Genomic DNA, 25,312 nt, shown 5'->3' with positions numbered 1-25,312 from the left:
GCAAAAGAAGCCTTATCTCTAGACAGTTCTATTTTCAACTCCAGCTCCACGTCCTGAACCCGAGTGAGGCATCGGCGCCACCTGGGCCTTTCCCCGAGGTGAGCGGTGCCCTCCAGGGCTGCTGAGTGCGAGCACCAGAGCAGGGCCCACTACTTTGCAGCTCTGACAGCACCGGCGGGCCCAGGAAGTACCGCCCGCCGGGAAGTGTTCTTCCCTCCTCCTCAGCACCATGGCTACCGTGTCTTCCTACCGCTGACCCTAGTCCACGGTTACCTCCGTTTCCTTGCCCCCCGCCCCCACCCCATCCTTGACGGCTAGATTTAAAAGAAAATCTCTTGATCCTGGCGCTCAGTACAGCGTCTGGTCCACAGTATATATTCAACAAAGATTTAATTTATTAACAATGAATGATTAGTAGCTAAAAATGAATAAAATAAAGCAATGTGGTTGCACAGAAATTACATAAATTACAAAGAAAGCAAAAGAGGCAAATAAATGATGAAGAACGATGATTTCAAAACAGTTAAAAATACAAGAGTATGAAAAATACGTGTTTAGGGGTGAAAGAAAAAATTCACATTAATATTCTTAATTCTGAGTGCTTCTGAAAGGTATCTTGTGACTAATAAATGGATATCATGTATTTTCTACGTTAACAGATTTGCAAGTTTAAAGAAAAAGGGGGAAAGACAGATTTCCCCTCCAATGCTTCCTTTTTCACCACGGCACTACACCAGAAACCTCCCCACCCATGGGGAGAGGCAAGCTGCTTTCCCAGTCCCACTTTTCTTAGACGTCACTGCAACAGAAAACACAGGTAAAGCCTTTACGGATAGATTCTGGCCATGGAATTTTACTAGACACAATGCTGTTTGAGTCGGGGAGATGCAGGCAGGTAACAAACAACTAACATCTTTCTTTTTGGACAATCTCACTCCCTTCTCCTTCGTAAGAGTATGAGGACCATCTCATGGGCATTAGTGAACACAGAATAGTGTGGCCTACAACAATACCTTGTGTTCTCTTCCCTTCCTCAACTGAACAAGAGCCCCTAGCACCTTTCGTCCCTACAGATGACGAACCAAAGCAGCCCTCCCACAGACAACAGCGCTTCTACCAGAGGGTTTTCAGGCTTTTTCTTTACGTCACAATGTAGAATTAAAAATACATGAAATATTCATGTGGTTTGAAATTTAAAAGGCACAGAAGTATACAGTGAAAGGCACCCTTCCTTTCCTGCCTTAGCTCCCCACCCAGAAGCAAATCTTTAAAATCTGTTTTATGCATATACCATTAAGCAACTCACTACACGCATTTTTCTTTCCCTCTTTTTTTTTTCTTTTTTTTTTGCACCGGGATTAGAACACCAGTGAAATACGTATCATATAGTCAATGGGCAATCGGTGGGACCCACTGACACAAACACCAGTTTTCTATCTAAAGCTGCTCGTGTCTCTGAACGCCGTGAATATTACTGCCCATTCGGGTGTCCCTAAGTAACTACTCACATTGGCTGAATCTTGTTTTTCTGCTTTTGCTCTTTTTTTTTTTTTTAATTTGAGATATAACCGGAAATTTTCTTCTAAATAGTATTCTAAATAGTAACAGGAAATGGACCATTATGGACACAGCATCAGGACATTTTTTAAAGAGCACCTTTGTTCTGACAACAGTTCTCTGCCTCCAGCTCTGCTCAGGCCTTTGCCGGTTCCCCGGGGACCCCCGGGCACCATCAGTGCGTGGCGCTGGGTGCGGTTTTGGCCGCGCCGCCGAGGGGAGGGCGAGGGACTCGTCCACTGGAGGAGCGCTGATCGAGGGATCCGAGCCCCAAGCATGGGAAGAAGCTGAACACACATTCACGTCCCCGCAGGGCTCACATTGTAGTGAATGAACAGTTAAACCAACGATCAAGTTCCTGAGGCTTCCTGAAGCACACGGCCGAGAGCGTCTTCTCACTGAGGCCACTGAGAAGACACACCCACTCCGCTCAGACACAAATGGAGAACTAGAAGCACTTTGGTCAAAGTTCTAATGAGTTTATTCTAAGCATTTTTTATACACACCACGTAAAAGAGGAAATGCCATTTTCTCTCTCGTTTCCCTTCCTTTACAGTACGAATAACAAAAACGTGAGAACATTAAACAGTCCTTCTCAGGAATTAAACGAAATAAAAAGAGGTCTTAGACTCTATGCATATAGGAGTATTAAAATAGGTGATAAATATCACTTATTTATATATTTGTTTATAAAAAGAACAAAACCCAAAACTGCAAGTTCAGTTAATATCCAACGACCGTCTGTACTGTCAGTTTGGAGTCAGTCCAACGAACAAATACAAGCTGCGAAACAGGGGGTAAACGTTACACAGCACGGGGAGGCATCTGCCACATTCAACATGTAAGAATGTAACACTTAAAAGACAAAAACAGACAAAAAAGTATTTCCATAAAACCAAAAATTAGCTGTACGACAGAATATGATGAAGACAGAGATACACAAATCTGAAAAACGTGTTCTACGTAGGAAAGTACATGTTTGCTCACAAGAAGAAACAAATTTCAACCAGGAAACAAGGAGAAGCCCAAGGACCCCCTAAAACCTGGTCATAACGTGACACGCTAGTTCCCTACAGGAAGATGTAAGTATGAGTAAAGGCCAAGCATATGGCTGAGTCTTCCTCTCAGCTTCCCAAACGCTGTCAGACACACGCCACTGGTGGGGACACCTCTTCCCCATCAGCACTACAGCCCGGTGTGTGACCGCAGAGCCCCTCCCGCACACCTCTGGGTCCTGGGGTCATTCTTACCCACCATCCTCACTCTTTCCCCGCCAACCCCATCCTCCCCCAGTTTCTCCCCTCTTCTTAACCTTTTTTGGTGGGGAGGAGGGGAAGGACAGGAACACAGCCTGTCCAATTTCTCACTCTAGACTTCGCCTAAATAGACGCACTGCACATTTCTGTAAAACCAGCTTCTGTAAAACGAATCGAATGCGGCGCGTGGAACACGTACTAGACACCACCAAAGTGACGGCACATTACATTTCTCAGAACAAAGTTATTTGTATCAATTAAGAAACCAATACATAAAATGTTTGGCCAGTAACATTATTTTGCCCAACAGGTTGTTAGTGCTCTAGTTAAAAAAGTAGTATGAAGCATAGCATTACCTTCGTAAGTGTGATAGTTGTAGCAGGCAAAGTGATTCCTTCTCCCTGGGATTAGAAACACATGCACGGGACCCAGGTGAAGGCAGCATCGGCAGGACAGAGGCCATGCAGAACACGCGGAAGAGGGAAGGAGGAGAGAGACAGGAGAGGGTGAGCTGCAGTGGGACACCTTTCAAAGGATGAAAAAGCACGTTTCACCCATAGCTTTCGGAGCTGTGGGGACAAGACAACAGCACTCCAGGAGGGTGTGTGTTAGAAACCAGTGCACACTGTTAAGGAAAACACCAAGACAAAAGGTGAGTCCCCAGGCAGCCGGAGAGCAAAGTTAGTTCATCATCTAGAAGACGACCACCAGCCGGAGAGCAAAGTTAGTTCATCATCTAGAAGACGACCACCCCACTCGGCTAATGCCTTCTGTTAGAAGAACACATTCAATTCCAAACCGAAGAATTCAATGACTGTTGACCCCCATTTCTCCAAAAGACACACCCACATCTCAAAAACCTCTCGCCTACCGCTCCTGCACCTTGGCCCGACCTTGAGTGCTTGCTTGGCTGGTGGTATGCCCCGTGGAAGGACAGCACGTATCTGTCCAGACAGATCAACATCTGCTTGCGAGTGGACGAGGCAGCCGGTGTCATCCAGCAGGCTGACTGTGCTCAACTGATACCGACGGAAACGGACAAACACGGCACGGCCGGTGAGCAGAACGCGCCCGCTCTGACCAAGACCGCGCCCAGCCTCCAGGCCCGCCACTAAGTGCTCCCCCTGCAGCCAGTGGGCGCCGAGGTGCAGGACGGGCCCCTGTGGAAGGACCGGCAGGGCCGTGGGCAGCGGCCCCAAGCCCTCGGAAGGGAGCCAGGCTGCGGGCGTCCCTGCGGGATCTTGCTATGGGGGCGTGAAGGCCGGCGCTCCCCGCTCTCCTGAAGCAGCCGGGCGGCGAAGGCTCAGTAAAGCAGCAGAGCGCCGCGAAGGGAGAAGCGTGTTAGGAGCATTAACCCGGTATCTGGTACAAGGACTCGAGAATTCATTTTTATCTATGGCCTGTCATCCTTCCGCACCTACAAAAGTGTCTCTATGTGTTTTTAGCCGGGAACACAAAAACATGAAATAAGCCGTCAAAATGGCAGTTCTCAGTAGAATGGAAGTTGCCCAGGCCGGCGGGCTTCACCTGTTCCATCGCTGCCCCACCCTGAAGGCCCGGGGCGGGGAGGGTCTGACACCTAAGGACAGACCAGTACTCGTAGGAGAGACGGAGGACGGACCCTCAGCCTAAGTCTGCGAGCCGGGCCGACCACCTTCCCGCTACTCATCTGAAAACTGCTGTGCGCAGCGGCTACTCAGCAGTTCTAATATTCCTAAATCCTCAAAAAACTTGGAGAAAACAATCATTAGTTTCCAGCGTGTAACGCGAAATTTTAAACAGCAGACCCAACGCCCGAGGACCCCGAGCGCCTGTCGGCCGCGGCGCAGCAGCGGGGCCTCCGCCGCCGCCGGCCCCAACGGCCCCGGCTCCGCAGGCCGCAGGCCGCGGCAGGACCGCACGGCCACCCAAGCACCGTGAGGGCGTGAGGGACTTCTCCAGCCCGAGAACCAGGGACAGCAACAGGAACAGCCAGCCTGCAACACCCCTTGGCCGGACCCGGCTGCACGCGCAGCACCGCACCGCGGACTGGGGGTCACAGCGCGGGAGCGAGAGCAGCGCCGCGGGGGCCATACCAACCCACCCTGCTTGCGCCGCTCGCCCGGAGGAACGCGGGCGCCTCTTCTACGCATCAGCTCCGAGCTCGTCCACAAACACAAACACCCGTGGATCCCGGAAGAGAAACACGTGGCCCAGTCCAAGCAAGCACAGATGAGCTACACAAACATTCTGGCTTCCAGCTTTTTCTGTCCTAACTGAGCTTTATCTGAAAGCAGTTCCGGGGCGTCTGGGTGGCTCATTCAGCTGACCGTGTGACTCATGACTCTGGTTCTGGTCCTGATCTCAGGGTCCTAGGATTGAGCCCCACATTAGGCTCCCTGCTCAGCCGGAGTCCTTTGGGATTCTCTCCCTCTGCCCTCCCCCTCACCACCCCCCAAAATTAATAAATATGTCTTTAAAGAATAAAAACAACAAATAAAGGCAGTTCTGGGAGGGAGAGCTCAATGCTGCGTTCCTCACAGCATTTCATAATACAGATTACACACTACCATTTGAACCAAATGAAGAAAAATGATGTCGTTTATCTGAATGATAAAATATCATATACATATATACATGTCACATCTGTACACTACATTGGGATACGTGTGGGAAACACTTCTCCACGAATGTCAATGTATTTCTCTACCCTGTGGCTAACTTAGAACAGCTTTAGCTTAATTAAGAGAGCTCTAAAAAGGAATATTTAGAGGTCTAACATGAAAATAAACTTAGTCTATTATTATTTTAAAACCAAACAAATGTTCTTCCTCTTACAGATGGATTTCTTACATGTACTGTTAAATTTAAAGATACTTTTCTAGACACTGTTCATACACACAAACTTGCTTCTACTAAATGTGTCCTAAGAGTATATTTCAGTGTGTCATTTTTAGTATTTTATAAAGTTATTTGAGAAAAAAAAATTTTAAATGGACCATTTAAACTTCTCCTTCAACTCTCCATATTCACTTATTTTAAATTTTGTTTTCAATATTTATTTCCGTCCATGTAAACCCTATTTTTATGCCTACAAATGCATATCCTGTGACCTTAAGGTTCTGGTTTTTTTAATGTCATCTTATAAGAATAACTTAAAAAAAAAATAAATGGCCTAAAAAAAGGTTGTCAGCCAATAGAAAGGATACTTCAATAAAATTCATTGAAAGTATAAACATCTGAAGCTAAAACAATGTTTACTGATAGTATTTCTCACCTGGGCTTAGCTCTACTAAATAGGGCAGCTTCTCGGGCGGAAGTGCAGAGCCATAGCCTGACCCCTCCACTTTCTCCTTGCCCTTCGCCAGCTTCCCATCGACGTGTTTCTTAGTTTTCTTTGGGATATAGTCTGGTGGCCTCCTCTTCAACTGAAAGACTAAAACCCCTAGAACAGTGCACATGGTCAATCATCAAGCAGACTCAAATCAGTATACAAGGCCAAACGACTCACCGTCAACTCTTCTAAGATCTACCAAGAAAATGTAATTTAACATCTCCCAAGGAGTGACTAAGTGAAGGCTTACCCAATTTATACTTTTACTCTGTAGAGGAAATTTTAGTCACTCATGTTCTGAAAAAGTCTACCAGCAATTTCCAAAACTTATTTCAAATCAACTACCTTGACTGCGAGCACATCACGTGCTTGAGAACGACACAGCAGCCATTTAAGACCCAATGAATGTCCACACTGGCAAATCGCGCTGTGGTCAGTGAGCGCGCACACACACACACACACACACACGCATCTACACAAATATATTTCCAGTTCATCTGATTTTTATTTAATCCAACTGAAATAACTCCGAATTCAAAGCAATTCAACTTTATAATACAATTTAACTTTTACACTGTCTAGAAAGAGGTAAACTAAGCGAGTGTACTTTAAACTATCAGTGACACTACTGGCAGGACGAACAGGCAATCAAGTGTACGTCTTCACGCGGCCAAGGCCTCTGCTCAAGGCCAGCCACGTGCAGAGTGAAACTGAAAGCAAGATTCCATCTGAAACACAGCTTTCAACCTTCGCTACTCTGAAATAATTAGGGAACATGTCTGAATGCTGAGAAGTCTGGACTTCTCACTGGAAATGACTAAATTCCTGGATAATCTCTAAGACTGCGGATCTCCATGCCCGTCAAAAGCACTCAGGTGGACGGCCCCCGCTGCTGACTCACACAGGGACTCACACAGGCTGTCCCGGTGTAGGAAGAGAACCTTGTCTGAAAGGAACGGACAGGAGTGTGACCTCAGGACAAGGGCTCACAGAGGAACCATCCGGCAAGTCTAGGAAGGAGCTATAAAACCATACAGCAAACACAGATGCGCGTGCGCACACACACACACAAATACCGCCACGCATGTGCTCCTGAATCCTCAGCTGGACAACTAACACAACCAGCAGAGATTTAATGTGTCATATAAACAAATCTTTAACAAACAAAACTACCTTTTACCTTTGTCACTCGGCCATTCCCTGAAGATTTGTAAAGGGCACTCATCATCATCAAGGATAATTTCTTTAGCACCTTTTTCATCAGAATGCTGGGCTCCAGGAGGAAGCATAACCTGAAAGGGAAAAATAATGAACTGTGCTATGCTTAAAAATGAAATTACCAGGATTTACAAACCAGAATTTATTGTAAATAGAAGTCATGGTAGAATTAAACTGATCCAACACTAAACAATTCCCCAACTATCAACGGAAGGACAACAGCTTCCAAGAAAAGGCTTAGCCAGCTTATTGGGCCCTTTTATCTACCTGCCCCTCTGGCCCCCAGAAAGAACTAGTGCAGTAATTTTGTTTTTCAACAAACTCTTCCGGGGAAGGGTGGTACACAATGGTCAAATTGGGAGTAAGTTCTTAAGGAAAGATCACTCCACTACTGCTCCGTCTCTGGTTCCTAACCCACGTCTGCGTCATCAAATAACTGTTGCCATGGTCTCGTCTACTGTGGGATCTCGCAAGACAACTGGCACCTGACAAGGAAACAGCACAGCATTCTTTTTCTTACAGAGAATGTGTCTTTATGATGAAATCTTAATCAGACCATTTAGCTATACCACTGGGCTATTCATTCAACAAATGTTTTTAAGCACCTGTTTTAAAAGACTACATTCAGAGACACTCTTAAAATTTATAATGCTGCATTAATTTTTATGTTTCTATGGCAGCCAACAGTCTTCTTCATGGTCTGAGAAAGACCCCAGCAATACAGAGGAAAGATCTAGGAGACGGCAGCCCAATAATCTCCCGCATGGCCTGGACGTCTGCCCTCCTTCGTTCTCCTTTGCTGTTAGAGCAAACCAAAACGCAGTCACAGAGATTCAGGGAAGAAGCAAAACCACCGGCACGTGAACGTCATTCCCAGCCTACGGTACCGCAGTGACGTCACCTACCTACCACTCAGATACATTGTCACAGCCCCTACACCAAATGGGTCAGACCCCCTAGAGAACCCTGGAATTTCTCTCCACACTGCTTCAAGACTATCTGAAAAAGACAAATGTATTTTAACACACTGTCTTGCTAAAGTAATTAATCTTCCTTGTACTGTTTTGTATTGAATTTAGTACCTTGGGCTTAGAACACACATAGTTCAGAACCGATCTTCATTCCTCTTGTGTCCCGATCTTCATCAGGAGCCCTGGCAGACCCCAGACACGCCCGACTACTCAGAGCTCTGAGATGAAGCTGTGAGTTCCCCATGTCCATGCTCTGTGGAGCCTGAAAGGCTCGTCTCCCAGCGTCCATGTGTAGCTCAAGCACAGCTCCTCCAGGAAGCCCTCCCTGACCACCACTCTCATTCCAGGGCTCCCTGATTTGTAATTCTCATGCTTGGCTTTTCTGTCTCCCTTTAGTGTAAGTTCTTTTAAAGACAGCTCTTGCTTTCGTGACCTCACAGAGTACCTAACGAGTAAAAGGAACTTAAATATTTATTGAATAATAGCTAAAATAACAAATGAGTGAATGTGGAAGCAGTACCTATTACATAACTGGTAAGATGGTAAACCAAGAGAAGAAAGAATATCTAATTCAAGATTAAAACAATAATCAATTCCCTAAGCTTATGAAGTAGAATTTACAAAGACATAATAGAGCAGAAAAACCCAAAGCAGGACACCCTCAAAAGAAAACATCAAATGACCTCAAGAAGGCCAGTTATTACTGCCCAAAGCAGGCTTCTGTAACTTCAGGACCCTGATTTAAGGTGCCCTTTCACATCTGATTTTCATCAGTAAAAGTATGGAAGAAATTAATGAAAGGGAAAAAAATGATAAAGTTCATGACTAAATATTGTGTCGAATGCAACTTTATGTGGAACTGAGTATTATTTAATAGATTCACACGTGTTCACACAAAAACATTCCCTTGGCAAACACTTGCAACCCCAAGTGTCGGGTGCAAGGCTGGGTGCTGCTAGCGCAGTTCCTGCCCCAGGTGCCCAGAGACCAGCGGGGTGCAGCTGGAAGAGGGTCCGGTCTCCGCTCCACAAGGCAGGCCCTACGCACACTGCTGACTGATTTTAGTCTGACCAGGAACACTGTCCACAGCCACGACTAACCACAACCGTATGGAACACGCATCCAAATCCATCCGTCTCCACAGGCCCAGTCACTGCAGAGGCGGAAGTGTACTTCCCAGATAGACAGTGATGCTCGCTGTGGATTCCTCCGGAACGGGAAAGCGGCGATCTACCAAACCCAGCACTACAACACGGTTCTCCTCAACTTCGTACCTAACCGCCAGGAGGAAATGCACCAGAAGGTCCTGGGTCTGAAGTGTCTCCCCTTCAGAGGCAATGCCTGATTACCTTCATTACCTACTCTCCCAACCGCACCCCATGAGGCCCCCCCTCCCAAGTAGGGCAGATTTTCTGTTCAGGATACTGTTTCCTTTTCTATGAGCCCACTGAACCATGATCCCAGAAATCCCATACAAAATATATCTTTTATTTCTGGAGGCATCGCTTTCCCTTCTAATTTATCAATCCCATCTTTTACTCTCTTCTAGTGAGTCCAAAGGAAATGAAAGAGCGTATCAAAAAACAAACACTCTTTCCCCACCCCACAAAGAAATGAGCTTTGGGTTTTGGGGGGTTTTTTTGGTTCCAATACAGGCTCACTGTAAAAAACTGCAAAAGAGAAAAGCATAAGGAGGGGTGCCTGGGTGGCTCAGTGGGTTAAGCATCTGCTTTTGGCTCAGGTCATGATCTCAGGGCTCCCGCATCAGGCTCTCTGCTCAGCAGGGAGCCTGCTTCTCCCTCTACCTGCTTCTCTGCATACTTGTGATCTGTCAAATTAATAAATAAAACCTTAAACAAAAAAAAAAAAGAGAGAGAGAAGCATAAGGAAGGAAAAAAAAAAAAAGACCAAAATCCACTGTGAGATGACTGTTTTCACAATCGCACGTTCAGTAATGATCTTTATGCATCTATCCGTGGCACATAAGAGGACTCCTGAATCACACCTATATTTCAAAGTCTTCTGTTCTCCTTCCTCCCTCCAGGTACATAACTGGTAACCTGCTGTGCATTCTTCTGGGCATCCATCCTTCTCTGTGGTCACGTATGACAGACACAGACTTGTGTTATTCCGTTTTATTTTATGACGATTGTTTTTCCAAAAACGGGGTTATTTTACAAAATATGCATGTAGATTTAATTCATAACGTTTCATAGCAACAGGTACCCAATGGCATAGCATTCCTTTAGTGACGGATGTTTAGTTTTGCTTATTTATTACTGTGACACACGGGGCTGAAGAAACGTCCTCACAGACCACACTCAGGAAGGTACTGGCCATGTTTCAGACAGCGTGACTTTTACCACCTCCTTTACAGACACAGATTTCAGACTCAAACACTCTCCCCACTGTGCAGAGGGTGCTATGTGGGGTGACTGCACAGACACCTTCCAGACTCTCCTTCTCCGTCGCCCTCAGGATGACCTCTGCGCTAGACTCTACTCGGGGAGCCTGTGCCTTTCTACTTCTTGGCCCACTTCACCATTTTGCTGGAGGATGTCCTCTGCTACCTTTTTGAGAAAGGCTGGATGGGTGGCAGATTTTGCCTTGAATGTTCTGAAATGTCTTTGTTCATCCATCTAGCACGCGGCAGTCTGGAATGGAGAGCAGCTCACTGAGAGTTAGAAAGCGCCACGTCACGTCACGTGTTCTAGACTCCACGGTGCTGACACAATGACCGGCACTGGTCTTGCCCCCAACCTCTTACATGTGGCTACGGTCTTTTTCTTTGGAAGCATTACTCTCTTTTCTTTAGTTTTCTGCAATTTCAAAATAATACACCTTAGTCTGGCTCTTTTTTGAAGTAACTATCCCATTATTCAGCGGGCCCTCTTTGAGCTCAAAACTCAAACCCTCCAGTTCTGGGAGCCATTCCAGGACATTTCCTTGGTAACTTCCATCTCTTCACATCCTTTTGCTTTCTCCCTCTGGCCCTCCTTTAGCTAAGTGCCAGGCAGTCTACAAGATGACCTTTCTCATCGTTTCTCCCTGTCCTACACGTGGGCAGATATCTTGAACTTCCACCCCCTCCACTGGCATTTTTTTTCCTATCCCTTTTTTACTTATATTTTAAAGTTCCCGGTCTCCTTCTCCAAGTGTCCCTCGTGACAGCACTGTGGTCCTCTCCAACGGACCCACGGCCTTCCTTCTCCCTCTGAGTCACAGTTTTTCTGAACACTTCCATGTGCTTTCTGCCGTCTCCTCCATGAAATATGACCAGGTTCTTTACTGTTTGTGTCGGTCTGTCTTTCATTTAAAGGGGTTTCCACTATGTGCGGAAGCTTGCCGTCTGCTCGCATTTGCCCGTGAGGCACAGGGAAGCTCCAGGCGCAGGGCAAGATGACCGTCGGGGGCCCTCTGAGCGAGGTTCCCGGGCTGGACTCCCGTAGGCAAGCGTCCATACAGACCCTCCTCGCAAGGCCGGAGGGTGCCTTCCGGGAGAAAGCCTCCGATCTGCTGGCTGTCGGGCCCAGGGCCGAGCTTCCACCTCAGCCTCCCACCTGCAGGAAGACCCTGGCCGTACCCTGCAAGGCCAGTCACTGCCCAATGCAAGACCTCCTTCCCCGTCTCCTTTACCAAGCCTTCAGATGGAGAGACGGCAGGGAGCAGGGATGGGGAGGCGAGCTGGTGCGGTCTATCGCTTCCTGTGAAAGCTCCCAACCCCCGTTTCATTTTCGCCCTGCATCAGTACTGACTCAGCAAGCGCTCCAGCCCCTCATGCCCAAGTCTGCTGGGGACTGAGGCAGGCCCCTGGCCGGTGCCGTCTTGCTGCGTTCTCTCTGCAGCTTTCCCAGGGCCCAACCAGTCGGACACCAGTCTTTACTTCTGCAGAATTTCATTCCCAACTCTGTTCTTTTGCCATCTCTCCTTTCTCTTTGTTCTTGTGCATTTATACAATCATCTTATTTCTTTATTGTCATTTCAATGGGAAAAATGTTTTATTTTCAGCTAACAACGGAGCTATATTCATAAAATTACAGATCTACCAAACAGTCTTTCCAACTGAATATAACTTCTTAGCTTTTCAGCAGAAAGATAAAAGCCATAAAAATCAACAAGCCCTTTTATTTAATTTCATCTATAGCTAACAAAAGAGGCCTCAGACCTCTACACTGAACGCTACAAGATACTCCTGGGACTCAAAAAGACGGCACCAACGAAGGGGCGCCCTGTGCTCACAGCCTGGCAGACAGGACACTTGAGGGTGGCCGTCTCTCTGACTCATCTACAGAACCCAGGCAAACCCCATCACAATTCCAGCAGCTTCTGCATACGAACTGATGAGCTGATTCTGAATTTATTCAGAAACACAAATGACCTAGAAAAATTGAAGCAATTTTTAAAAGCAAAAACAAAACAAAAAAACAAAATTGGGACTTACTTTACACAGTAAAACTTTAGGACTTATTATAAAGCTACAGTAATCAATACAGCTTGACGCGACCAAAAAGATAAAAGACGTGCAGATTAACAGAACAGATGACAGAACTCGAACCATATATAAATATATAGATAATTACTTATATATAAATATATAATACATATAAATATTTATAAATTTATATCTACACATTATATATAAAATATATAAACATATCTACAAATATGTATAATTATTCTGTGTTATATACAATTATTCTATGTTATATTCTGTGTTATATATAAATTTATTTATATATATTTATAAATACATATAAATACATATAAATAAATACAGATCCAACTATATTTTCAACAAAGGTGTCAAAGCACTCCAGAGGAGAAAAGAAAGTCTTTTAACCAACTGTGCTGCATCAACTGGGAAAAAATGAACATCTACCCTAATCGCACACTGTACACAAATGTTAACTTGAAATGGAACATATAGACCTAAGTGTAAAAACTAAAGCTATAAAACACAGGAGGAAGGGCACCTGGGTGGTCAGTTAAGCGTCTGACTTCTGCTCATCCGGCTTCTGTCCTGGAGTCCTGGGACAGGCATCATCCAGCGCTGGGCTCCCTGCTTCTCCCTCTTCCTTTGCCCCTCCCTTCCGCTCCTGCTCTCTCTCTCTCTCTCTCTCTCAAATAAATAAATAAAATCTTTAAAAAAATAATATTAAGACACAGGAGGGAAGTATTTTCAACCTCAGAAGAGGCAAATTCTTTTATAGAACACAGAAACAACAGAACGCTTAAAAAAAAAAAGAAAAAAGGTTGACTTAGCCAAAAGTAAAAAAAACTATTCTCTAAAGGGCATCATTAAAAAAATGAAAGGCGAACCAAGTCACAGACAGGGAAAAAATATTCACAACAAATGTATCATACAAAGGGCTTAACATATATATATATCTCAAGAGGGTAATTAAATAACTTTTTTAAAGATTTTATTTATTTATTGAGAGAGAGAGAGTATGAGCAGGGAGTAGCCCGATGTGAATCCCAGGACCCTGGGATCAGGACCTGAGCAGAAGGCAGATGCGTAACCAACAGAGCTCCCCAGGAGCCCCTAAAAATGTCTTCCACAGTGAGCGAGCACGATACCCTATCCGAACGGCTGGTGTGCAAAGCGACTGAGCACATCTGATACGGTATCTCACCAGCTTCTGGTGCACATGGCACACGATAGTCAGCTTGCAGTACAGTTTCAAAGTTTCTTAAGAAGTTACACAAACACTTCACTCAAGAAAAGAAGTCTGTCCGTGAGAAGACCTGCACCCACACACTCACAGTGGCTTTACTCTCGCAGCCCCACACCGGAAACTGGAAACAACACAAGTGTCCGTCAACAGGTTAGCAGATGAACGAGCCTGGAAACACCCACATAACGAGCTACTGCTCAGCAACAAAAAAGCCGCAAGCACGGGTCCCCGCAAGCACACTCGAAACCAGTATGCCGAGCACAAGCAAGCAGGCAGGAAGAGGACACGCTATATGCTACTTACATAAAAACTCTACAAAATGTAAGTACTTCCTAGTGACAGCAAACCAGGGGCGGCCTGGGGAAGGGAGACGAGGAAGGGATGAATGACAGAGAGGCACACAGAGATTTCTGGGGGTTACGAGATGGCCCTCCACACTGGTACATCCGTCCCAGTGGGGCCGCAGAGGGCAAGTCCATGCCGTTCCCCGCACGGCAAGCATTCCTCCATAATCCGGGCAGGGAGGGGGACTGAAACGACGAACCACACTCTTTTATGACTTAGTCGTCGACTGCTAAGAGGAGGAAAGGCAGACATCTCTAGGAAAACCCCAGTGCCAATGCGACTTACCAGGGAAGTCCTGGTGATGAAGTCAGCACACACTCATCACTGACTTTGGGGTTAAAAATTGTCCAAGCAGTCTGTCTCAGAGAGAAAATCTGCTTGGTTTTGCTTAATATGACCCACTCAGTTCTGAGGAATAAGAGCTCACTGTGTGAAGCTCACTGGGTGAAGATACACGGCCTTCATCTGCACGGAAGGACGGTGAGGGCTCGCGGCAGGCGCCCAGTGCCAGCCAGCACAGCAACCAGGGTGTTTGCTCAGAAGGGAATCTTCATGCTGCGATCTTAGTCGACCGTTAGAAAAACCCTTAGATATGTTAAGTTACCTGCATACACGAAACAAGAACTAAAAAGATATATATCTATGTATATATACAGATAAGGGTTATCTTTTGGTATTAGAACTATGGGTGATTTTTATTCTCTTCACGTCACCTTTCTATACTTTCTTCTTCTCCTTGTATTTATTTATTACTTTTGTAACAGAGGGGAGAATGTTAGTTTTCTATACATATTTAAGACAGGGTTTCCATTCGTTACATCTTAAATGACACTACTGGGAGAGAACAAGAATACCTTTAACGTCACCTACAGAGCAGATTTCCGCTGAAACGTGACTCGTGGCCTGCGTAACGCCGGTAAGCTCTGACCTGACAGTCACATACAGTTACGTACCCGGGCAATGCAGTAATCCTTTGGGTTTTCTCTCTCCAGACCGTATTTCTCTAAAGCTTCAGCCACAGCAAAGTCTGCAGGGTCTGTGGTAGACAGCAGGATTGTCTTGTATGGAATATTTGGTTTTAAACTATCTGCATAAATTCTCAATGTTCCACCTGAAAAAAACATTTTGACATCTTTGAGCACTACTTTATTTTATTCCAGTAACAAAAAAAGCTAACGTTCATGATCACTTAAAAAAAGGGGCACCCAAGTTCCAGGTGCAAGGCGCACGAAGATGGAATCTGTGTAGTAATTCTATATTTGTGTCTGGGAGACAACATGCAACAGCAGTCCCTTGTTGGTCTAACAACCTTCTGCGACACTGACCCACCCGGTATGATGAAGACGGTTTCTGTCCTCTCCTTAAGCCCAAGCAGTTTTTATGACGATGAACCGATGCCCACCATGGGTCCAGGGTGACAACGGGAAGAAACTCCCGAGAGCTTTGATGGTGCTGCCCGTGAACACGTTTAGCCACACACACACTCACACAGACCGCGTGCCCCCAGGTCCCAATACCAAGGATACAGCGATGAACAGGTCAGCGGGGACGGCTTACTGTGCGGCTGTGGGGCGCAGGAGGAAAGGAGGGACAAGGGAGCAAACAGGAAGACAGTGGTGCATGCGGTGCAAACGCAAGCAGGGCTGTGAGGAAGCGAATGACCAAGAGCCTCCTAAGCGCTGGGACTGTAAAGCCTCTACGAGGACGAGCAGCCACCAGGAGCCGAGCTGCAGGGGCAGGCAGGGGCTGGCGGCAGCCGCAGGGGCCCCTCGAGCGAGAGCTCCCGGGCGGAGGGACTGGCAGGTGCTAAGGCCTACAGCTGGCGTGGGTCTGGCTGGGCTCACCGGCCAGAGAGGAACCCCAGGTGAAAAGAGGGAAATGCAGTGAGACTGGCCAAGGGCAGGTCACACGGGCCCTCCTCGCCCGCCATCACACGGGCCCAGGCCAGACCACGACCCTGAGAGTCTGGGTCTGACTCTAGTGGAAGCGGGAGCCGCCGGGAGGCTCTGGCTCCGTGTGCGCACACACGGAAGAGCGAGCTGCGCCCGCGTGTGGGGAGTGGGCAGGTCGCCCCTCGTGCTCTCCTGGGGCAGGGGTTTCTGGGGGCTGCAGGCGGGAGGGCAGCCCTGCAGCGAGGCCAGTTCCGATGTGCGCATCCGGCTCCACCGAGGTGCGTCCCGCTGGTTTTACTACCTCTACGTCCAGATGCACACGGGAACTGACTTACTAGAAGGACGTGGACAAGAGAATGAATGAAAACAATCCTACAGGCTGAGGTAACATCTCCGTGTGCTTTGATCAGACAACCAGAGAGCAAACCAGACTACCTGTTCGGAAAGCGGAGGAGATGGCTACAAAAAAGGCAAATGGTCAGAAATTTAATTTTTCTAAGAAAATTTTGTATCTGCTAAAAGCCAAGGCAAGTACTTGGCAATCCCAAAGTCACAGACCGTAGAGGATGAAAGATGGCTCGGTCCGAAAAAATGTAAGGTCAGGGTTTACCAGAAAATCATTTAATAAGTCAGTAAGGTTCCTACAGACAGCACGCTTCCAGCGGCTCCTCTTCTAAGGGACACGTTACAGCACAGCCGCTGTAAAATTCACACTCACAGGCCAAATGAGCTCAGCTGTTGGGCAGAATGACTTCTAGCACCTATCTGAACGTCCGGCATATCCACAACTTGAACCGGTTTTAGTCTGAGCGCGGAATCAAATTCAAAGGGCTTTCAGTTGACAAGCCTAACACCGCAGTAGCCTCCTCGAAGAGACACACCCCCCCCCCAGTCTGCTGCGCCAGGAGAGAGGGGCAGCTAACAATTTAAACACCCTACTATGCACTGAGATCGATTTGCATGAACCTGCGCGTCAGATCTAAGACTAAGGCAGGGCTGCCACTCCACTCTGAGGACAAACGGCCAAGGCCTGCGGGTCTGTGGGACCCCAACTGTGGGATCCCCGCCGCAGTGCTCTGCCGCTCCCCAAACTGCTGGTGAGGAAGCTGAGGCAGGAGGACAGACACCTAAAAGAGCTTCGGGATGCTGCCAACGACGCCTTGGTAAGAAATCCATGGCCCTAACTGGTGGCAAAACACTGTGCCACGAACCAATTAACTGACAGACACAGGGCACTTCGGGGCCAACAGCACTCGGAGGCATTACAAGCAAATATACCCGAGTACTGAAGAAGGCTCACGAAGTCTCGGGTCCACGCTTCTTGCAAGCTGCGAGTCGGATCAGCTGTGTAGTGAGTCAGGTCATGAGAATTCAGGGAACCAATCCTCAGGCCAAGCAGACATGAAAATAACAGACGGGGTGGCGAGTCTTGGGAGCCTTACCCCCATGGCCGCGCCCCCATCTCTTCTACCAACCAAAGAGCCAGGCTAGTAACTCTGACAGGTTATGGAAATATATTTTTAAGTCATTTATTAAAGAAACAAAATAGCTGGACTTAATGTATTCGACATCCTTAGTATTAACCATAAACAGCTATTTTGCTAATATTTAGTTTTTTAGGGTTTCTTGGGACTCTATATAGAAAAATGTTCCTTCTGCTCCCAACTATCTCTTCAACCTCTACTTGGTAGATGTTCTGCTAGTTTTCCTAATTCTTTGGAGGTTTTGTTTTCCTCTTGTCTTTGCCTACTCCTCGTAACAGTAGCCTTCCCTTAAATTCTTCTATTACCTGTGTACTTTCTACCGAAAAGAATCTCACCATGTCCAGTGGTGCTGCCTGACAACCATAGATCGCTCCCAAATCTCTCTCTCCAGCTGACATTGTGACCAGAACCTGGTCTCGAGCCACTCAGCCAGCAGCTCAGAACATGCCCCAGGTCACACCAGCAGCTCCATGAAACCCATCTTCCACTCCCAAACGTTCTCTCACTGCAGTCCATCAGTATCCATCTGACTGGAGAAAGGTGTCGCAGTCTGGACCGTGTCTTGGTAACCCCACCTCTCGGGGCCTCGGCTTCCGTGTGACCAGCCTACAGCCAGCTGCTGTGCTCAGGGACCCAACCCTCACACGGGCAGCACGCGCTCACTTCCAGACGCAGTTCCATGAGATCCATCCTCGACTCTGCCATGGTAACCACTCCAGACCTGAAGCGAGGCTACATTAGAAACTTTCTGAATCCCCACCTTATAACCCTTCCGCAGCATACTAAAGACCACATCTAATTTCTCCATCCAATTTTCCCCATAAACATGGTTCTCTGTGGGCACAGCCTGAAGTGACATGCAGAGTTTCCCGTAACAATACACACATTACATCCTAGTCCACATTAAAAGCACATTTCTTCTAAAAGTATTTTACTAAGTTACTTACAAAAATGGATCCCCTCAGCTAGCGACGTTTCTCACAACTCACGCGTCCCTGAGCACACTTGCCTATTCCTCAAGGAATCACTGAGAAAATGATCATTTCGATCACGTCAAACTCCATCCTAAGAGAATCCCTCTGGGTCTGTCAAGCGAAAGGTCCTTGTACGTTAGGCATCTCTAAGCACTCCTCTTGTTCTTCCAGAAATTTTATTCCTTTCTTCCTCCTCTTTGTATTTTCTTTCCCTCCTCATTTTCTTTTTTTTCCTTAGGGCACACATTTCTAAGCCATTTCGAATCTTCCAGCAAACAGGACAGGACAGCTATAAACAGACGGTCACCTGGAGCTCGGGAGTGACGGGTTACATTTATCCATGGAACTAGGAAGCGGCCCGCTCTCCCCACTGCTCTGACTCATGGACCCTGCAGCTCCCACGGAACGTGTAACTGAGACTCAGTTAGAAGAAGGCTGAGGGCCCAAGTAAACACGTGACAGAGCCCATGTGGCTCCCCGTGGGGAACACATCCCTGACACAGCACCCGGTGTGAGTTCCAAAGACATGGAATCCCTGGCAGTTTCTGAGCACATCAGAGCCACGGTCCACAGACAACCCCAAGAAAGCAGACGATACAGGCTGAGAGAGAGACTGACACTCTTCACATGAACGTAATATGGGCGTCAACACAGCCCCCCGTGGGTCTGCCCTGCTGTCACACTCACAGACTGGATTACAGTTACGATCGTCATCTGGGTAGGGGTGGAAACCACTTGGGCTTGGACTCCAGAGAAGGGGTCCACCGTCAGAGAATCGCTGCGAGTCCCGATATTCAAAACCCTAAACCGAGTGAGTGAGCGAGCAGGTGCAGAGCAGACAATGGGCCACCAGCAGCTCCCAGTCTGCGAGCATAAGGTCGGGGAGGACCGCAGGGCGGCTGGGCCCTGCTCGGTCAGACACCCACACAGAAGGCCGGATCGGTGATACAGTCCTCACATATATGGCTTCTTTCTGAAACTCAAAATGACTATGCTATCCTTCTGTAACAACCAAAACTAACTGACAAGTTTCTAACAAATATTTTCTTTGCCGAATACAATTACAGGTTAATTACAAATAAAAGTTTTATGTCAAATAGCTAAATAGCTAAAAACATACATGCCCAATTTACAGCTCAAATAGTAAAGTCATCTGTTATAACTCTCTCTACGATGTGCTAGAGTCGTCTCTAGCAGATGCCCAGAAGCAGAGGAGACGAGGTGGGCAAACGTGTACGGAGCACGCTGCCCTTTAACTAAAGGGGCTGACGGGGACAAAAGCTGAACTTCTCTACGTATACCTTGTTTTGCAGATATGACTTGGGAACTACTAGGTACATGAAATTTTTAAGAAACAAACCTCTAAAATCAAAAGCAAAACAAAACAAACAAAGCGAAGTATAAATCAGTATGAGTGTCTGACCCCACAGTCAGGGATTTATACTGTCATTTCAGAACACAGTAATTTCATAGTGCACCTTAGTGGGCATACTCACAGACAAGTTTGCAAAAAAGCTTAAAATTTCTTCAGTATCACACTGTTGTTAATATTAGTATTATTTTTCTTTTGATATTACTATTTATCATAAGAAAAAGCAAATAATTACGTTATCAGTATTAGGTGCAAAGAATTTTTAACCTAAGTGAAAAGATACTCAGATCTTCTGAAATCAGAATAGTTTTAAAAAAAAACAAAAAAACAAAAAACAAACCCAAGGTATTAAAAGTATTTCCTAGCTCATCCACCAAACAGGCGCACAAGCAAACACTAACCAGGAACAAGGAGCAGCCCCAGCAACCAAATATTTGTCCCACTACAAAGAAAAGGAGCCCTTGGAGAGACAGCAGCTTCCTCGCTGGGGCAAGAAATGCACTGGGTGGGTGCACTGGACGTCCTGCCACACAGGGAGACGGAGAGCACTGCGGACACGTGGAAGCCTGAGGTGCCGGTGGAGGACACCTGCGCCGCCTCAAAGTGACAGCTCAAGAATCAGAAGGACAGTAACGGCAACAGATGGAAAAATACTGCCAAGTTTTAGCTCTACGAGTTCATGGAAACATTCCACAAACACTGCTCACCTGTGCTCACCTGTGGACGGTAACAGGGACGTATTTCTCCCATAGAACCCTAAAGCTGCATGTTCACGTGACTGAGGAAAAAGACAGCAGGAGGAGAAACGGCCGTCTGCAGGATGCTGTCCGCAAACTCTACAAGACCAACAAGCGCCCAGTGACGCATCCTGGAGGGGAGCTAAGAGACGGGACCGGAACCCAGAGTGACAGACACGCCAAGCAGGGGCCACATGCAGGTTCCATGCGGCCCCCGACGTGACTGGGCACTTCTCTGAGGCCATCGGCAACACGTGACCGACAGAACAGCAGACGGCACTAGGAATTAGCCTCAATTCTTTTGCACGTGACAATGGGACTGCGGTTCCTTCTGTTTTCATTTTTCAAGAATCCTTACCTCTAGGAAAATCGTGAAATGGAAGAAGAAACACTGAGAAATTTGGGATCTGCTTCAAAACCGTCCAATTTAGGAACAGGAGCAATGCTTGCAGGAGCAGAGACAAGACACGCGCCCTCCATCCCAGGCGCTGGGAACTGTGTCTCCCGTCTCCTTTCACATGTGTTTTCCAGAATTACAAAACGAAAACACAAGAAGAGCCACACTGGGGAAACTGTGTCACTGAACCTAAGTCTTAGGGAAGGGAACTCCTACTCCTGTACTTCAAGCCAAGCTGGGCCTGCAGCAGCCCGGCAGGGCGCAGGGCACCGGCAGCGAGGCCAGGCCCAGGGCCCTGGGGGCGGGGCCAGCAGCACGGGGAAGCCCGCCGTGGGTACCTGAGTCCGGCCGCCCGTCCGAGCTCCGGAACTCCTGCATCCTCCTTTCCAGCTTCTGCTGCCGGCGCCGCTTCATGACCACCTCCGGATTCGAAATCGTTCGCGTAAAGCTGGTCTCGGGCATGTCTTTGTAAACCTCGGCGGCCAGACGGGAATTCTCACTGGAAGACAAGAAAGGCACCGGCGGTCTTTTCTCAATGTTGTGTTGCAAAGAGCTGTGCTGTAGTCATACACGCACCCCCGGCGGACGGCCCTGGGGCTCGCCCTGTCCCACGTGCCACGGGGGAGTGACACGCTGACCTGTGCTGCGGGTACAAAACGAGGTTCCTCTCCTTACAAGCAACACACTAAACTAAAGGGAAACTTATCATCAAGATCTCCTGATGAGTTTGTGACTTAATTACTGTGCATTCACCAGTCAGTCTAAAAGAAAACTGTATTAATTACACGTCAGGAATTTCCACCAGCGCTTTCCTAAAATAGATAAAATGAGCAATACAACATTCCAACCATAAGAAATAAAGGAACAAATATACTTTTACTGAGTAAAACTGTCTTAAAATTACAGTAAATCTTGAGCTCAAATAGTATGGTTTTTTAACAAAATGATTTACCAACATTCACTTTCCTGAAGCTAAATTTTCAAAAGGAAAAGGAGTCGAATGACAAGGAGTCAACTGCAGAGAATGAGGACCGATGACTAAATTTTGATAAATACACTTTGAAGGTGTCATTTTTTAATCATAAAAATACTTTAGTTAAAACCAATGAAGCACTGGGGTGCCTGGGGGGTGGTGGGCACAGTCGGTGAGCCTCGGACTTCTGGTTTGGGCTCAGGTCATGATCTCAGGGACCTGGGGCTCCAAGAGCAGCCCTCACAGCAGGGAGTCTGTCTCTCTGCCCCTCCCCACGCTTTCTAACAGCAAAAAAATCAAGCTTTGAATCAGCCCAACTGAACGATTTAACTCGTTTTAAGTGACTAATTTTCTAAACACAGACAATATATCACCACGTAAACTGCACTGATAAACGGGACAAGCCACAGCCCATGTCTCAAATGTTCTGTCTCTGGCATTTCTCCTGCGCCAGCACTGGACTTCCGTGAGCTCTACTGCTTACGCTGGAGAGAACCTTACCACGTAACACTGTGCTCGACAGTTTGTGCTCATTACGCAGACGTCACTGCCTGAACCCACTCTGATGCGATCCAAAATGGACCCGAGTCCACTCTAAAGTAAACACCATTAACTAAGGAACGGTTAAGTGTCCTCAACAGATACAGAACGCTGTTGCTAACAAACAGAATATAGACGGTCAGTGAGTGTATAAAAAGACATCTGCCTTGTTAATGATAAAATAAATGCGAGCTATGGGGGCTATTATGCACAGTTCCCAGGGCAGGAGGAAGGAGGCAGGCCCATGGACTCCGGAAGACACTTCCAGGGGCAGCCTGCAACGCGTGCGTCCTCAGGCTGCCCGAGCCATGGTCCAGAGCGCTCCCAGAGCTGGAGAGCAAGGAGCCCATAGTAGTAGTGCTTGTAATACCAAAACACCTAGGAACTACCTACAGCACACAAAAAGGAGCCAGTGAGATAAAACTGTAAAAAAAAAACTGTGAGACCACGACATAATCATCTAAATTACTTCATGCTTTTATGACAATACATCCTTGTGAATGTATATATGCATTTATGGGACATATTCCAGTGGAAAAATGTCATTTGGAAAGCTCTAGTTTTAAAAGCCCGTAATTGTATTTTTTTAGTTTACAAACTCTACATAAACACATAAAGTATATATTTGTGTATGAAAAGCAAACTACAGGGACGCGTGGGTGGCTCCATCAGTGAAGCGTCTGCCTTCGGCTCAGGTCATGATGTCAGGGTCCTGGGATCGAGCCCCGCATCGGACTCTCTGCTCAGCAGGGATCCTGCTTCCCTCTCTCTCTCTGCCTGCCTCTCTGCCTGCTTGTGATCTCTGTATCTGATGAGTAAGTAAAAAGAATCTTAAACAGAAACAGTAACCAAAAAACCTACGGTTCTTTTTGGGCTCCTGTGAGGACAGGTGACTCCTCCTCTCTCTCTGACAACCATATGCTGACTTTCTGCCGTGAATGCTGTCACCTCGGCACTGGACGGACAGTGCAGACACCACGCTGCAGGCCCAGCCAGGCGACAAGAGGCCTCGGGGCAGCACACACCATGCCACGGGCCTAACGACCAGACTGACGCACGTGAAGACGGGCGGGACGAGGCCAAGCTCTCCCACCCAGGGGGAAGGTCAGCCTCCTCTGATGTCTTTCCTGTCATCATCAAGATGCAATGATTTCCCTTATTCCGGCAGCCCTGAGGTCAGAAGCTCAAAGGCCTTTTGAGAGGAAGTACATCTACGACGGGGCTGGTGTGGCCACGGAAGGAAGGGGAGCTGGCGGGGCTGGAGTCAACCAGACGGCGTCTGAACTGCAGCTACTGTTTGGGCTGTCCCTGCTGCCCTCAGGGGAGCGGTCAGTGGAGGGAAGGACTGCAGGACGGCACCACTGCCTTAAAGACCGAAACACCAGAGACGAAAGGCCAAAGATGAAGAAAACACCGACCTCCGTTGTCTACTCCGAGAAAACACGACTGCTCACCAGCGTGCTTCTCTGGGACTAGCAAACCCACGAGACAGGAAGGGTCGGCCGTCGGCCGTAACCCTTGCTTAGGTGAGACCCTCCCCCAACACAAGAGCCAGAGGCAACCAAATTAACTTCCCAACGGATGTGGACCCTCTTCACAGTTTCTCTGGTAATTTAACGAGCAAAGGGAAATAGAGATATTTCCAGAATTACTTACATGTCATCCCCCTGGAAAGGCCCATCATCCTTATCAGACGCCTGCCTCACTGCCTCTTTTTCTTTCTTCTTTTTCTCCTTCTTTTCTTTCTTTGAGAGAGTTCTCTTGAAGTTCTGGATAACACCTTCTTTCTCCTGCTTTTCAGGTCCGTTGCTTTGAGCCTTCTGGTGAAAGCAGCATCGTTACTATGACGGCTGGTACACAGAGTCACAGAAAGGTCTTTAGGCTGCGCTAACCACGTGTCGTGTGCTACCCCAACACCCAGCTACAGGAACAGGGAAAGGTCCGGGAAATGGAACGCGCTGTACCTTGACTGCGCTGATGTTACAAGCATGTATTTACAAAGCTGAGTGAATTATACATCCAAGATCTGTGTGTTTCCCTGTGTGTATATTTTACCTTAATTCAAAACTAATATGTAAGTAAACAGAAAACCAAACCCACTAAGAAAACTAGGGTAGGAATCATGAAATCTGACTTTCAATTAATAAAAATCCAAATAATTTACATAAAGTTACTTTTTTTAAAAAAGCCTAATCAAAATACAGAAATAACCGGGGTCCTGGGTAGCTTAGATGGTTGAGCGTGGCACTCTTTTTTTTTTTTTTTTAAGATTTTTATTTATTTATTTGACAGAGATCGCAACTAGGCAGAGAGGCAGGCAGAGAGATAGGAGGAAGCAGGCTCCCTGCTGAGCAGAGAGCCTGATGCGGGACTCAATCCCAGAACCCCGGGATCACGACCTGAACCGAAGGCAGAGGCTTTAACCCACTGAGCCACCCAGGCGCCCCAAGCATGGCACTCTTGATTTCATTTCGGGTGATCGTCTCAGGGTTGTGGGATTGAGCCCTTACACGGGACTCCGTGCCCAGTGCAGAATCTGTCTGTCCCTCTCCCTCCCCCTTTGCCTTTCCCCTTGCTCTAATAAATAAAAAAAAAAAAAAAAAAA

At 47.2% G+C, this 25,312-nt stretch overlaps 1 protein-coding gene across 4 annotated transcripts in view; it reads right to left on the bottom strand.

Annotated features, from left to right (window-relative positions):
* The window catches only part of AFDN (afadin, adherens junction formation factor), a 129,553-nt gene that overhangs the window by 66,741 nt on the left and 37,500 nt on the right, over nt 1-25,312 (bottom strand). For 3 of the 4 annotated variants that reach the window (XM_032837254.1, XM_032837256.1, XM_032837255.1), the window contains exons 4-9: nt 24,364-24,527; nt 21,533-21,693; nt 15,292-15,449; nt 7,307-7,418; nt 6,070-6,237; nt 3,170-3,214 (exon numbers count right to left, since the gene is read on the bottom strand). In XM_032837254.1, the coding sequence (XP_032693145.1) occupies nt 3,170-3,214; nt 6,070-6,237; nt 7,307-7,418; nt 15,292-15,449; nt 21,533-21,693; nt 24,364-24,527 (808 nt within the window). The remainder of the gene's footprint in view (nt 1-3,169; nt 3,215-6,069; nt 6,238-7,306; nt 7,419-15,291; nt 15,450-21,532; nt 21,694-24,363; nt 24,528-25,312) is intronic. The other variant, XM_032837257.1, reaches the window with a different exon arrangement.

This window comes from Lontra canadensis, unplaced genomic scaffold, assembly GCF_010015895.1.
Source record: "Lontra canadensis isolate GAN:19392208 unplaced genomic scaffold, GSC_riverotter_1.0 scaffold97, whole genome shotgun sequence".
Lineage (NCBI taxonomy): Eukaryota > Metazoa > Chordata > Mammalia > Carnivora > Mustelidae > Lontra > Lontra canadensis.
The sequence above is the reverse complement of the archived record's forward strand: the minus strand, read 5'-3'. Positions and strand labels throughout refer to the sequence as shown.